General features: G+C 36.8%; 1 protein-coding gene across 1 annotated transcript in view; it reads right to left on the bottom strand.

The window, feature by feature from the left end:
* PTPRB (protein tyrosine phosphatase receptor type B) overlaps positions 1-16,692 on the bottom strand; it is a 156,599-nt gene that overhangs the window by 135,834 nt on the left and 4,073 nt on the right. The window contains exon 3 of the mRNA XM_069082158.1: positions 6,216-6,466. Coding sequence (XP_068938259.1) covers positions 6,216-6,466 — 251 coding nt within the window. The remainder of the gene's footprint in view (positions 1-6,215; positions 6,467-16,692) is intronic.

The following is a 16,692-nucleotide window of genomic DNA, read 5'->3' on the forward strand; positions in this document are numbered from 1 at the left end:
CTCCCCCATTCTCTCCCTCTCTTTCTTCCCCTCTCACCTTCTCTCTCTCTCTGCCTCTCTCTCCCCCCTCCCTCCTTCCCTCTCTCTCTTTCTCTCTTTCTTTCTCTCTTCCTTTCCCTCTCTTAAAAGTAGTATAAACACATTTTTTTAGAGATCTATTGTACCATTAATACGGAACATCATTAAAACTAAATTTCTTTATGACTTTTTACATTTAAGTGAATTAATATTAACATATAAAATATAACAATGTTTCAGTCATTCTCTATAAATCTCCATCATGATTCAGTGTTCAGGAGCAGTGGATAGAGCACTGACCCTGGAGTTAGGAGGATCTGAGTTTAAATCAGGCCAGAGACACTTCAAAATTACTATAGCTGTGTGACCCTAGGCAAGTCCCTTATCCCCAAATGCCTTGGCCCTCCCCCCCCAAAAGATTCAATTCTTTTTGGTACATATATGTATATATTATACACATATATTCATCATTCAGAGGTATAGGAGATAGAGAGCTGACATCAAATCTAGGAAAACCTGAGTTCAAGTCCTGCATCTCAATACACAATGAATGTCTAACCCTGAACAAAATCACTTCAGTCTGGGGGCAGCTAGATGGCACAGTGAATAGAGTACTCGCCCTGGAGTCAGGAGACCCTGAGTTCAAATCTGCCCTCAGACACTTAACACTTACTAGCTGTGAGACCCTGGGCAAGTCACTTAACCTCAATTGCTTTGCCCTTCCTCCAAAATAAAAAATAAAAGCAAAAAAAAAATCACTTCAATCCTCTGGGAAACCACTAAGACTTTAGGTTGCACAGAAAATGCTGACCTGAATCAGCAGTGGGAGTTTTGTAACCTGGGAGTTCCTTTTATTAATGGAACCACATGTCCATCTAGTACCTCTTCCTATTTACCTCACAGATTGTGTGTATTCCATGCTTCTGAATCCAATTTTTCATAGCTTATTTAAAAAGCAAATATGCACAATAATAAGGAGAGGGAAAATGTGTACAACTTTGAAGGAGAATAGTGCTATGGAGGAAAATGAACCCTAATTTCAAAAATGAAAAGAGAATTCGTTAGATTCCTGTGAGACCATGGAACAAGAAGGATCCTTTTTTTAAAGCAATTGGGGTTAAGTAACTTGCTCAAGATTACACAGCCAGTTATTTTTGTGTGGGTGCTGAGCATCTGAGGCCGGAACTGATCTCAAGTCTCCTGACTCTGGGGCCAGCGCTCTTACTGTGCCACCTGGACACCCCTAGAAGGATACTTTCAAAAGAGAAACAACACACTGAAGAAAAGAAATTAGGGCTGATATTAGGCTTAAAATTATAGCTCTCAAAAATGAGTTAATAAAAGCCAAACAATAAGATGGAGAACTTAAAACACATGATAGCGTTTCTCATCAAAATAGATGAGGTTCTGAATAACAGAATGACAGTTTGGGAACTCAGAATAGCAAAGCAGCAGAAAATTTGGAAGAAAAGAAGAAAAAATATAACTTCAAAAGAACATATAAATTCTATACAAGCCAAAGTGAATGATCTTGAAGATGGGATTCTCAGAGATAACTTAAGGGTCATTTGTGTCCAAAAAGAACTAGAATATTGAAATACTTAAGGAAATGATGCATCAAAACTGCCCAGAACATTTAAATATATGTGGCAAAATACTGGTTGATGAAATTTACAGATTGCTGAGTGTAAAAACCCCACACTTGACATTATAAGTGATTAAATCCCACAATTTTATCTATTAAAACCTCCCCACAAAATTCGCAAACATCCAGGAAAAAAATCTCTGGGGATTTATAGCCATGATGGCTATCTGAATGGAAAACAGATCTTAGCTCCCACCTACTTATTCCAACAAAACCCTGAAATTCAAGTCAGACTGAATAATGGTTAATAAATCCAGTAAGACTGGGGTGGCTAGGTGCTACAGTGAGTAAGAGTGCAGGCCCCAGAGTTGGGAGGACCCGGGATTGGTTCCAGCCTCAGATACTTAATACCCATACAAAATAACTGGTTGTGTAATATTGGGCAAGTTACTTAACCCCAATTGCTTAAAAATAATTAATCCAGTAAGAAAGTGCTTCAAGTAACTTGTTCCCTTCCAGAATTGCACAGAAAGTCAGTCAGAAACCCAAGAGTAATAAAAGTGATTCCTCTCCCTGACACCAGCAAAGCCAGAGAACCTAGAGTGAAGCATGTTTACACATCTCTTGTCAGAGGGGCTATGGATACAAGGGACAGAGACATAAATTTTTAGATATGAACACTTTGAGGATTTGGTTTGCTTACCTATGCTTATCTGTTTCAAGGAATTTTCCCCCCTCTTTCTCCCAGTTCTTAACTGTGGGAGAGGGATCAAAGAAGGGGGATTAGAAATAGTTATGTCAAAAAAGAGAGAGAACCATGAGTAATTCTTTAAAATGTACAGAAGAACTCAGAAATTCAGAAAAATAACACTGAGATTTTAGTACCACAGAATTTATTACATATGTTCTAAAAAAGAAAGTGGTATAGAATGTATATTCACTATTCCATATTAATCTCCTTTTTGCATTGGGGGTATAAAGCTTCAGAATATTTTTAATGCCTTCTAGTATAAAAGAAGTGTTGATTCAAATAACTCAGGATTATTTTCTAGCTATGAAAAGTCTGAAAAAATAATATAATGGGATATCCCAAAAGCAAAAGATCCTCAAATTACATTCCAAAATAAATTTTATAAATCCTATGAAACAATGCCTAAGTATCAATGAAAAAAAAAGGTAAGCCAAAGAGCATTTGTGCAAAAAAAAAAACAATCCCAAAAACAAAAAGGACAAATGAAATAGAGAAGTAGTAAACTTGCAAATTATTCAAATCATTATTCACACAAGAAATGTAAATGTATAGTAGGATCTGGACTGGAGTGCTTCCCATGGAGATAGACACACCCATTGGTCCCTTCCAGCAGGATGCATATTATATGGAAACTATGCTTCATCAGCCCACTTTCCCCTAAGACCAGCAGGGGATGGAGGGGAGTGTATCCCTGCGGTGTTGAGAAGAAATCTTTGTTCTTTTGTTGTAGACATATATCTTCAAAATAAGTACTCATTTATAAAGGTTAAGTTATGCTAAATGGTTAAACGGAAGTGAATTGCTATCCATCATTACCTAATGGTGAGGAGACTATAACCAAGGCTTTGAGTTAATGGCAGAAGAAAGTCCCCCAAACTTCTCTAGGTCTCCCCATGAACATACTCTTCATTGACCCTTTGGTCTCCAAGTGTCACTTGGGAATCAGGCAACCTCTTTTTGAAAGTCCAGAAATGAGAAGGGGGCTTTCTCTTTTCTCCTTAATGGAAGTTCAGGAATATATTCAATAAAAGGGAAGATGAAACCTTTTTATAGCTATTATATAGCCTGTTTGGTAGGTGTATTTTCCTACCTTGCTCACTCGTCATCTTTGAGACAATCCTGTAGTCTCATGAGACAATCCAAACACACACACATATACCTATATATCTGTGTGTTTACATGTGTATATATGTGTGTACACATGTACACACATGCATGTATATTTATATAACATATATTTATATATAACACATATTTACATAACACACACACACATATATATATATATAAATAAAATTTTAGCAAGCGATGTGCTCTGATAAATCTCACTTTACTGTCTTATCCTTCAGCTAAATATTTGCTGTTCCTGTCAAATCAACTGAGTGTGTTTGACACATTTGTCCATGTTTGAAATTTTTGGCAGTTTCTATACTATGGCTTCTATCTATAGTATAGACAGGTATAGACTCTACCTAAGTGTATGTGACCCAAAGGCAACCAGCCAGTTCAGTATAAAATTCAGTTGAACAGATTGTCTTCTGTAAGTTGGAGAACACAACTGGGAGATTTGAATCTTCATACATGACTCCAATCAACCAACTTGAGCAATTTTTTCCTCTCACTCAACTAAAAACTTGTTTTAGTGTCCTGTAAATGTATCTTCATGGGCTTTTCCAGGAGACCCATTCTTTGAGCCTCTTATGATTGCTAATACCACTTACAAGGGGGGTTTTCTCTTAACTGCTCACTGACTCTCACTTTCCAACTTATCCAACAACAGCTGTTTATATTTGATTGTTATAAAAGTAAATGCTTTAAATAATGATGTAACAATCATGCCTTGAGGAAAGTATTAGAGTCATGAAAGGCTGCAATCTTAGAAGCTGTCATTTGAATGAGTGTAACGGACCCTGGAATAACTTCAAGGGTAAAAAGCACTCATGATTGCTGGCTTTGTGTCATTCTGGTGCCCCTTTGGAGTAGGTTGAGGGAGGGGGAGGGGAAGGGATCATGAAAAGAAGGTAGCGAATTTATTTGAGAAAATCCCTTAAACACTAGTTACCCTGCTGTATGTTGTCCAAGGCCAAAAATCCCTAAATAGGGGCTTGTCTGGAGCTCTTGAGGCTTGCAGGAGAAACATCAGCTTGAGCCCTGAAGGTGTGGATGGGTCATTTCAAAGCCCAGTGTGCCACCAAGCTCCTTAAACCCCAAGTCTTTGATTTATTACAGCAACTTTGAGAGGATAATTCTGTGTGTTTTCATTATGGTTAAATGCTGAAGAGGGTTACCATCAACAGAAAATAATAACTTTGCCCCAAGGCAACCTTTTAGTGATAAGGCATAGAATTTCCTATTGTAATTTGTAATTGAAATGGTTTTGCAGAATTTAAGAATTTGGAGAGCGCTTAGAGATCACCTTTTCCTATTGCTGCTGCAAAGTGAGATTAGATCAGGAAATTTTAGGTTTAAAGGTTAATCAGTCATCCTTGCTATTCAATAGATTTAATTTCTATTCTATAATAGTAATACAATGTACAATACCAACTTGTATAATAAAATATTAATGATATACTAGTATACTATAATTACTATTATATTGATATATAAAAGCAATATAACACAAACATATATTCTGAGTTGGTACTTTGACTTTTTAAGGAATTATTCAGATATATTCTGTGGAATTCTTGGATTATGATAATTAATTTAGACTTTTTTTGGGTCTGAATCATATTTATTCAAAATTCTGTGTACCTGACAAACTAAGGTAATTGATATACTTTAAATGGAAATAATATAAAATTTTTATTTGGACTTAAGTATCCCAGTTAATTCTGAATTATCCTGGAAATCCACTACTTATCTTCTGCTATACTTCAACCATGAAGAAATGACACAGTGTTGGGGGGCCCAATTCCAGAGAGAAAAAAACAGCCCATGAAATGAATGCTAGACTGTGTACTGAAGGCTGCCAGCAGAAAACCCTTGGGACAAGTGGTAGGAAGCATGTCTTTAGCCATGGCTGGGGAGGCAGTTGGGGATGGGAATATAGGTAGGGACAGAGAGGAGTTCACCTGGGATGTGGGCTGCCTGAGGACAAAGCATTGGATGGTTTCTCACTCTAATCACTCATCCTTTCTAAATAGCTTTCAAGCACAGTTGCCTCCAAGTTGCTGAAGAAATGTAAGTGCTGCTAGTGACCTTTACATCTGGGGGTCCTGAAGCAAAACCTTGATTGCCATGTCTAGTTATGGCTTTGGCTATTTTCAGAAATACCATGAGTATATGATCACTCATATTTTTGTTGATATTTCTGAATAATATACTGGATGTGTGGATGGTCTATGAGTGTGTGTGTGTGTGTGTGTGTGTGTCTGTGTTTGAAGGGAGGATACTTTCTATCTGTCTCAGAGTTAAATGCTTGATTGATAAGGCCCATAAAAGAGGGGGTCAGGACAGGGCACAGATGGGGAGGGTAGTATATTTTTTCATCTTTCACTTCGTCCTGCAGTGAAATGGCAAAAATTCTTAGATTATTCACTGTTTATATTATATGTTTCTCTTTGCCTCATAATTTGCATGAGTAGTTGAGAATTAAGTATATTCTCATGATAACATCTTAGCTGAGTTGCATAATTCATGTTTGTGTCATCATACTTTAACTCAAAGTATATTTCAAAGATTTGTGTTTACCCAGAACATAGGCATTGACAAATATAGCAGGTAGAAAGCCTAGGAGGTAACCAGCCTATTCATTTAGTACCATTTTTAGCATAATGAACCTTTCCAGGAGTTTTCAGAAATTTCAGGTTTCACAAACCACACTCCATAGAACAGAAACTATTTTTTCCCTTGCCTTACCTCTACTGTGGTGCTGAGGTACTGTTGGGTAGTGGTTTGTGCCCAAGGTTCCTCTGTAATTCTGGTCATTGGCATTTGAGGATTTCCAGTGCTGCTTATGGCGTAGTTTTCCGTAGCATCCCTTGCTAGGACCTCTGTGACATTCCCAAGTAGATTCTTGGGGTCATATGTAACAGCATTTATGGTAATGGGGATCTTTGGAGGAGTGGTATTTCTTGTGATCCTTGCTAAAGCTTCTCCACTCTGGTGAGCTGAAGGGAAGAAGGGAGAGTGGCAAAAATTAACCTCACATTTAACTGACTTACTAAAGAATGAATAATTTTACTTAGTAATGAGAAAAACCCTCTTAGTGCACATGTGTGAAGGTACTGGATATTTATTCCAAACTACCATTCTGTGAAAAACTGTATTAGTTTAATGAAGGGGTGGGGAACCTGCAGTCTCGAAGTCACATGTGGCCCTCTAGGTCCTCAAGTGTGGCCCTTTGACTGAGTCCAAACTACACAAAATAAATCCTCTTAATAAAAGGATTTGTTCTGTAAAACTTGGACTCAGTCAAAAGGCCTCACCCAAGGACCTAGAAGGCCATATGTGGCCTCAAGGCTGCCGGTTCCCCACCTCTGGTATTATATCTTAGGTGGTGTGATCAAATTGCCTTCTCTAATTCTTTTGGGGGCTAGGGAATAGACCAGTGGTTTCATCTCTAGGGTAGGGGACAGGAAAGAAAAAAAATAAATTTACCTGATAACTTTATTATATATTAAAAAGGAATAGCAAGTTATACACAATAGATTTGCAGTTTCATGTGCAATCATATTTTTATTATACATTATGGAAATTCTTGCTTTACTCCATAAATTAAAAATAAAATAATTAAATGTGAAAAAAAGAAATTCCCAGATGAGGAAAACTGCCCTTTGTTAAGCTGAGAACTTCTCTACAAATTATAGTTTTGGGGGCAGCTAGGTAGCACAGTGAATAGAGCACCCGCCCTGGAGTCAGAAGGACCTGCCTTCAAATCCATCCTCAGACACTTAACACTTACTAGTTATATGACATTGGGCAAATCACTTAACCCCAATTGCCCCGCCTTCCCCCCTTCAGAAAATAAAAGAAACAAATTATAATTTTCAAGTTATCTAGAGCACTGGGAGATTAATCAATCAACTAAAAAGCATTTATTAAGTGCCTACTGTGGGCCTGACACTAAGTACTCGAGATACAAAAGGAGGCAAAAGATAGTACCTGCCCTCAAGGAATTTGCAATCTAATGGAGGCAGGACCAGACCCCAGATCTTCCCAATGAGGTCAACACTTTATCCACTGCACCATTGCCTCATGATTCTTTTGAACACCACCTATGTCTGGGAATTTTGTTTTTCTAGAGTGGGGAGAACTGTGGAAATTGCTTTCAAAAACCACTCAATTTTTTCAGAAATAAACTAGAAAGATTTCAATTCTATGTTTAGGGCTGATTTTTTAATTTTTGAAGAAACTGTGTTCAGGACTACAGAGTCACTGTTTTGCTGGTAGGTCTTGAGTTCAGGTCTTCCTGACCCTAAGGTTGGTTCTCTATTCATTAGCAGTTTAGAGCTCTATGGAAAAGCAAGAAAACCCCTGGATTTCTTTTTAAGATTGTCTTGATTATAAATTATATCTCCTAGGACCTTTTTGTTGTTGATCCTTGTTTTGAACACCCCTTGGAAAGTTGTGGGCATTTTATAAACAGCAGTGACATATCTTACCTGACACTGATTATTCAAGTCTGAAAATAGCTGTGATCTCTGTCTACTTACCCATTCAAATTTTTTATACAGAAACCCCATTTAATTTTCTTTCTAAAATGTTTGTTTTATCAAATCATAGAATGCTAAAGTTAGATCTAAGAAATAATTTGGTTTTGTATGCTGCAAGTTGAGGAAACTGAGACTCAGATAGGTGATGACTTGATTGAGGTTGTCCAGCTATTTAGTTACAAAGCCAGAACTACAACTCAGTTCTCATGCCCTTTCTTTTGAGGGTTGAGTGAATCAATTAGGGAAAAGTGTGACATAGTAATTTTATTTTATTTTAATTTTTTTTTCTAAAAGCAATCGGGGTTAAGTAACTTGCTCAAGGTTATACAGCCAGTTATTTCTGGGTGTGGTGCTGAGTATCTGAACCCAGATTTGATCCAGGTTATCTCAACACTGGAACCAGTGCTCTTACTCGCTGAGCCACCCGGCCGCTCCTAAGCAATTGGGGTTAAGTAACTTGCTCAAGGTTACACGGCCAGGTGTTTCTGGGTGGGTGCTAAGTGTCTGAGCCTGGGATTCGATCTCCAGGTCTTCTCAACACTGGAGCCGGTGCTCTCACTTGCTGTGCTACCTGGCCGCCCCCATAGTAATTTTATTTTGTTTTGTTATACAGGGTATACATACTTTCAAGTATATTATTGTTTAAATAAATATAAACAATTATCACTGTTTTTTTTTATGTTGAATTTGCCTGTCTTCTATCATAATGGGTTTTTCTTTTCCAAAATGTGCTACACATATGCATAGAGTTCCAAGAGGTATCTCTAGGAAGTTCCTTAAAAGTGTGGTCAAGTAGCCACGTTTAACCTGTCTGCTTCATCATACCTAAACTTTATCAGAGGTCAAGATTCCAAGGACACAAAACCCAACCTAAACTTGCAAAATTTCAGAAACTAGTACTTTGGGGAAAATGTTAATGACTGTAGCACTGTCTTCTATCTCCATATTTTCATGGAGGAAGTTTAATTTTCTTTCCCTTTACACATGAACTCTTCTTTCCTCCAGTTGGTGAAGTCAGAGAGTAGTGTCTAGTAACTGTCATAGCTGATGGACAAGTCTATGGAAGTTTCTGCATAATTTCTCTCTGTCTCTGCTCTCTGCTCTCTCTCTCTCTCTCTCTCTCTCTCTCCCTGCTCTGTCTCTGCTCTCTGCTCTGTCTCTTTCTGCTCTCTCTCTCTCTCTGCTCTCTCTTTCTGTCTCTCTGTCTCTGCTTTCTCTCTTTCTTTTTCTCTGTCTCTGTCTGTTTCTTTCTGTCTCTCTGTCTGTGTCTGTTTCCGTTCCTCCCTCACCCCCTCATTGGAATGTCTTCAGGGGACTCTTATTTTGGGCTGTTAGGGCATAACTGAAATGAGCTTTTAGGTCCCCTGTAGATTTAGAATTCTAAGATCAGATGAATTCTAGGGGCATAGGTAGCCACTTGGAGGATCCAGTTTGGGGGCACTTATTTTCTCATTGGTATACCTTTTATACAACAACGTATGACCTTGCCATCAACACTTTTACGATGGATCTACCTAGAACAGAGCCTGGCACAGAGTTGATGTTTTATAAATGTTTGTTGATTATTTGATTCTGGAACCAGCCATGTTCTTTAGGTGGACTAAATTTTTGGTTTGTTTTCTTCCTTTTTAAAATTTTCTTACACCTCATCCATTTTCCAGGAGGATCTGAGGGAGTACAATTTTGTTTCATCGAATGCTGCTTGAAATAAGTGATCATTAGTTTGGGTTCTGAAATTCTCTGAGACATTTTGTTTGTTGTAATGAGATTTGCCCTGTGCTACTCATTGGAATGACTATCATCGAGGACAATTTTAGCTCTCCAATCCTCCAAAAAGATTTAATGAATGGGTTAGGAGACACGGAAGCTTCCAAATATGATTACCTAGTATGTAATTAGGATGTCTTAGCACATCAACCTATGATTACCTCTGCACCATAAGTAGTAGTTGGTAAGGTTTCATCCTGAGATGGACATTATTGTTTTATGTGTCAACTCACATATTTAATGCAATTGATGAAGCAAAGCTACCATGAATGTTAGAGGAATAGTTTAGAAACCCTTTAGAAAGGCTCTTCTGTGAATTAGGCCATCTTACTAGATTTTAAGTTTCTTCAATAAAGTTTCAAAGATGATTTCTACATATATAATATATGTATATATAACATACATATACATATATTTGTATGTACACATCACAATAAATAAAAAGTTCTATTTTCCGTTAATAGCCACAAGATTTTTCGCAAAAAAGGAACAAAGGGAAAATTCTAGACTCATTCTCCTTCCATTTTGTGTCTGAATTTTTAACACTTACATTATTACACTATTTAGAATACAGAAAAATTATATCAACCTTAGTTTCTTGTTTGTTTGTTTGTTTTTTAGAGGGCAATTGGGGTTAAGTGACTTGCCCAAAGTCACACAGCTAGTAAGTGTGTCAAGTGTTTGAGGCCAGATTTGAACTCAGGTCCTCCTGACTCCAGGGCCAGTGCTCTATTCATTGCACCACCTAACCACCCCCCAACCTTAGTTTCTAATCTCTCCAGTTTTGGAGACTTTTCCATAAACCCGATGAGAACTATATTTGGGGTGCATTAATATTTTTTGTGCATGACTTGGGATTTTGAAAAAGGAAAGGAGGCATCTATGCCCCCATCTTAGAAATATCCACTGTTTTCCAATAAGTCATTTAAACAATCTGAACTCTTTATGGGAAAAGTGGTACAAAATTACACATGTAAGTAGTGGGACAAAATTAATTTTAAAAGTATATATATATATATTTCATGGTATAGTGGCTAGCATTTTCATGATATTAAAAGAGAAATATTCATATAATAGAAAAAATACACAGAGAGCTTAAAAGTTTCAAAATTACTTTCATCATTATTATATTTCCCTCAGTATAACATTCTGCTTTAATAGAGCATAATTAGGTAGGTATGTTCATCTTCAGTCTTAATTCAAGGAGTTTAGCAAAATGACTTTAAAATACCTTTTAAAATGTCCATCTTCTTTAATTTGTGAATAAGTTTTAAATTAACCTTTTAAAATCATGTAGGTCCCATGCTTAAAGAGGCTATCTCTAAGAGACAACTGAAATCAGATTCAGGAGAGAGTTGGAATTTTTTATTTAGGTAGCAGCATGGTAAAGAGAAAGTGTGTTGAAGTCTGAGGATATACATTCAAATCTTGACCCTCCAATTTGCAATCTGTGTGAGCTTGGGCAAATTACTTAACTTTTCTAGATTTCAATTTTCTCTTCTATAAAATGGAGAGGGATTTGACTATATCCAAGGAATAAGATCCTTTCAAACTCCATATCTGTGATCTTTTGAAGGCAGTTACCTTGAATAGTCCCAAAGGAGAGAATATTAAAATATGGTTCCAATGTATTATATTCCTCAAAACATGTCAATCTATGTGTATATATGTGTATGTGCATATATATATACACATACTACATATAAATATAGCATACGTGTATATTATAGTTTTTAATCTCTAATATGATTGAAAGTAATAGGTAATAGAATGAGTTTTTGATGCCATTATGATAAAATAGGGATAGGAAATTGGCCTGTGATTTCCTTGATATATGTAGTTCCTCAATGAGGAAGCTCCTTCTATCAATTCAGGTGAATAATTTATTTGTAACCTAAAATCTTAGAGTTGTCTAGGGGTCACTGAGAAATTAGGGGACTTGCCAAGAGTTATTATACAAGAAGTATTTGTCAGTGGCTAGACTTGAACTCAGGTCTGTCTTCAAGGTCAGTTCTTTATTCACTATGTCACATCATCTTCCATGGAGATGAAGAAGATGATGATGATGGTATATGCTTCAGCATATACTCTCCCTTCCGAAATACATAAAGAACATTTAAGAGGCCTTTAGGGGAATCTTCTCATCTCATGTTAGTAACAATTCGTTTACAGCAAGTAGAAAATAATGTGCATTGAATTAATTATGCCTTCAGTATAACTTGTTGGTAGATGGTGACAGATTTGGCAGCCTGTCAAATGAGTATTAAATGCAATTCACCCTTTGGCAAATGGGCAAATTAAGTCACAGGGTAGTTAAACAGCCAAGTGAAAATGAGAATAAGCCACTGAATACAACCATGTCTGTACTATTGGTTCCCGAATAATGGATCCTAATATTTTGGCTAACTTTGGTGAAGATTACTTTGGTCTTCTTCAAAAAAGATGCATGAACAATAAAAACAATTTTGGTGTATCCATGTTAAAGTCCTATGTATCTTCTTTCCTGCCATTTCCAGTGGAGGTGATTGAGATAGGTAGGAAAAGGATATGTATGTGATGAGATAGAGATGAGAGACATAGAGAAAGCTTAGGCAGATAGAGATAAGAGATGAGAGACAGAGACATGATATATATAGAGAGATAGAGGCTGGATTCGAGAAGGAAAGACATCCTGTTTGTGTGTATGTCTACATGTGAATATATTTATGTAAGCTAGCTGGTTAACCCAGTAGATGGATGAATTGAAGGTAGGGCAAGGGGAAGGAGGAAGCAACATGAACAATTTAGGGCATTCAGGAAAGTTACAGATATATTTGAGACTGAAACAAGTTGGGAAAATCTTGTCTCTAGGAAAATTAAATGATGGAAGCATAGCTGAGCCAGTCATCTCAGGCTTCCTTACAAATTGATCTGACTATGGGACGATTGCTCATTTTGCACATAATAAATTCTTTTTAGTTAATTAATTCATTAAAAGAATATTCAAAGGAGTAATAAATCTAAAAAGAATATACCCTAGTCAGTCAACTAGCATTTATTAAGCGCCTGTTATATGACTATTATATAAGCAGGGGTGGGGAACCTGTGGCCTCAAGGCCACATGTGTCCTTCTAGGTCCTTTGACTGGTCTGGCCCTTTGACTGAATCCAAACTTCATAGAACAAACCCCCTTAATAAAAAGATTTTTTTCTGTAAAATTTGGATTCAGTCAAAAGTCACACCCAAGGACCTAAAAGGCCATGTGTGGTGTTGAGGCTGCAAGTTCCCCACCCATGTCTAAATGAAGAAAGGGCCGTTTTCTGGAGGTTACAGTCAAATGGGGGAGACAACATGCAAACAACTATGTACAGAGAATACACAGACAGGCTAAATTGGGGGCAGTCTTAGAGAGAAGGGGTTAAAATTAAGGAGGCCTTGGATAGGCTTCTTAAAGAAGGTGAGATTTCAATGGAGATTGGGAGGAGGCCAGGAGACAGAGATGAAGAGAGAGAAGGCTCCATGTGTGGAGTTCAGCCCATCTGATTTCAACACTCTAGCAACTGTGTCGAGCCTTGGGGTAGAAAGACACAAGTGAAACTTTCCTTAACCTCAAAGAGTTCATATCCATTATATGAGCCTAGAGAAGAGTCCTTCTGTATTCTGTCTCAGTTCTTTCTAGTCAGGGGGTATTTTTACCTGTTGCTAAATGTTATGATCACTAATAAAATCCCCACTCTTAACATATGACTGATTTGATATTCAATTATGGAAAAGGTCTTAATTTCCTAATAAAGTGAATACAATGAAATATAGCATAAAGTAGTATTATGCAATTATTGTCTGTGTATTAAACTGAAAAGTCCTCCAGCAAAATATCTTACTAGTTCAATAAAATATTTCAAATAATTGAAAAATTGCCCCTAATCAGAGCATACAAAATTAGAAATGCAGGGCAGCTGTAGTAGGCATTGATTAAAACAACAACAATACACACTACATGCACGTATATATATGCACATACATGTTTACACACATACATATAAGCACATATGTGTATACACATATATACAGTTACCCCTTACACATCCCGACTTTCCTCAATGTGGTTTTGATATATCTTGGGTCGGCATAAGAAAATTAAATGGAATTTTTTTTTTTGTAGTTTTGTGGAATCCACAGACAATACATGAAGGCCAGCAGACAACATAGGAACAGTTTAGAAATTCAGAAGTGCATAAAATATATGTAGAGTATTGCATAAAATCACCATATTTTGTCTTTCAATACCATAATAATTCAGATTTCTTCTCTGGTATGAAGGGAGGACCAAAAAATCTTACACAGATTTTCCCAATAGCAGCGGTGCCCTTTCTTTGTATTCTCAGCATTAAGACAGAGGTGGGGAAACTGTGACCCCAAGGTCACATGTGGCCTTCTAGGTCTTTGAATGCAGTCTTTTGACTGAGTCTAGGGGTGTCCCACCCCTAGTCCCTGTGATGGGGAAGGGATAACTGTACATACATATATAATAAAGTTAGCAATGTATTTTCTATAGGTTATCATATTTGAGCTTTATTACGATACTGCAAAGTAATGTAAAAGGTTTGTTATACCCATTCTATAGATGGGAAAACTAAAGCTCAAAAACATTAACTAACTTGCTCATAGTCACAGAGTTAGTGTTAGAGAAGGTCTATGAACCCAGATCACAAAATTCTGTAGGCTATCTGTTACAAAGCTCTCCCTCAAACATTGAATGTCAGTTGGTTGACTGGTGGTGAGTTCCTGGTCATGAAAGTTTTTTTTTTTTTAACAGAGGCTGAATAATAACTTTTGGTGGTTGCTAAAGAAGGAATTTAAGTTTTAGATAGGAATTGGGCTAAATGACAATGGTGATATCCAGAATACACCAGCCCTGTGAACCAGTGGTCAAATGGTTGGCTACCAAGTGTAAACATTCAGTTAATCATTTACATTTTTTAGCTCTATGGATACCTGGTATCATATAGACAATACATTTGGAAAATGGAAATTTTCTCCCTATATACCTAAATGTTTGGTACTGAATTGACATGATTTTTTCCAAAGGGGTTTCTAATTTATCTTTTTCCCCCTACTGATGTTGAAAGAGAGTTTTGAGTGAACTGATTTAGTTGGGTTTCACTTGCAAGTCAATGTCACATATAGCTCAGATGGCGAAGCATCAGATTTCAGTCCAAGGATAAGGTATTTCTTTAGTAAAGAAGTATTATATAGTGGAAAAGTAGTGGATTTAGGATAACAAGACCTTGGTTCAAATTCTGACTCAGAGACTTACTATCTGTCTAGACTTTTGATAAATCAGTTCCCTTCTCTGGGTTTCCTTTTCCTCATCTATAAAATAAAGATGTCAGACTAATAGATCAGAGGTGTCAAACTCACTGTGGACACAAAATTCTCCTGTGGAGCTGGGACCAGATTAAAAAAATATAACAGAACATAGATAATGCTAATATGTGGTTTACTATGTCAATACTAGACCACAGGAATCCCTTTTTACTTGAGTTCAAAACCACTGGAGTAGATGATCTCTAAGGCCTCTTTCAGTTCTAACTCCCATGGGCCATGATTCCACAAAGTAGAACCCCATATAGACTTGCAGGGCAAGTGATGAATTTTTTTTTCCTTTCAGTCATATGGCCCCACCATAAACCTGAATCTACACTATCTCAGCAGAACCAACCAAAGCCTCAGTGTATATAATTCATGGGACCAAGTGAAGTAGACTTCCTGTTTTTTTGTAGATAGATTGAGCTTGGCAAAGCAGAGCTTTGGAAACTGAGTCACATCCAGTAATACTGGATTAATTCAGATGAGAGAGGTGGATAGGCAGAGGGCCTTAGCATTGGGTCCACATCATACATCATACACACTAGTGGTGTGACAATGGGGACACATCATTTAACCTCAGTGCCACATGTGATTCTGTAAGACTAAGTTACAAAGCAACTGAGTTTCTTCATCAGTGGAAGGAGTTCTTATGTGAGAATGGTCACACACACACATATATATATGTATGTATATATATATATATATATATTTAGCAAGTTGAAGGTATAATTTTCCCTGCCTCAATATTATTACCCCCTCCCAAACTGGACATTTTCCCTTTATAAGACATTAATGATAATTGTTCTAGCAGAAGCCATCAGACCTATGAGAGTGCTGCCTCTTGAGATCACATTATGCCATTTTTTTCATGGTCTAGTGGTTTTAAAAATTGCATTTGGTTAGGTTAGAAGTGAAAGATTATCTGGTTGCTTTTGTTTTATAATGGCAAGGTTGGGGTCGAAAATAGCTTTCTTCTACTAGTTTCTTCAGTTCTGATGTTTAACATGTTATGTTACCTTAGCCTAGGGAGAGGGAAATTACCTAAAATGAAATATTAACAAAAAGTTCATAATTTTGCACTTATTCCTTTTCATAGTATGACATATTGAGTACTGTATTCTTGATTATTCCTACTGATGATTCTATACAAAGACACTGCAAAATAATTTGTGGGCTTTAAAAAAAATTAGACCTCACTTTACTATGAAACCACTAAGGCTATATATATCCATACAATGCCAATAAGTATAGAAGAAAAGTTAAGAATTCAGGCAATCACTTGGACATTGGCACAATGCCAAACATCTGGATGTTTCCAAATACCCAAATGTTTGTCATCATGTCAACAGGGCATTCGAATGATTGACTGAACGGACTTTTCATCCACATGTTTTGGCATTTTGAGGACACAGCCTGAGTTACCACAGAAAAACAGCTGTGGTGCCCTTATTATTTTTAATTAATTGAAAAGGATGGTTTAAAAATAATGATCCTGTAACACTTCTTCCTTTTTCCAAAATGTAAACATTCACTACATTATCTAAGGTGGTATTTGAACTTCAGAG

The sequence above is a fragment of the Petaurus breviceps genome, unplaced genomic scaffold, assembly GCF_028583685.1.
Source record: "Petaurus breviceps papuanus isolate PSGF00001 unplaced genomic scaffold, PetGlider_PUasm1.0 156, whole genome shotgun sequence".
NCBI classification, from domain to species: domain Eukaryota; kingdom Metazoa; phylum Chordata; class Mammalia; order Diprotodontia; family Petauridae; genus Petaurus; species Petaurus breviceps.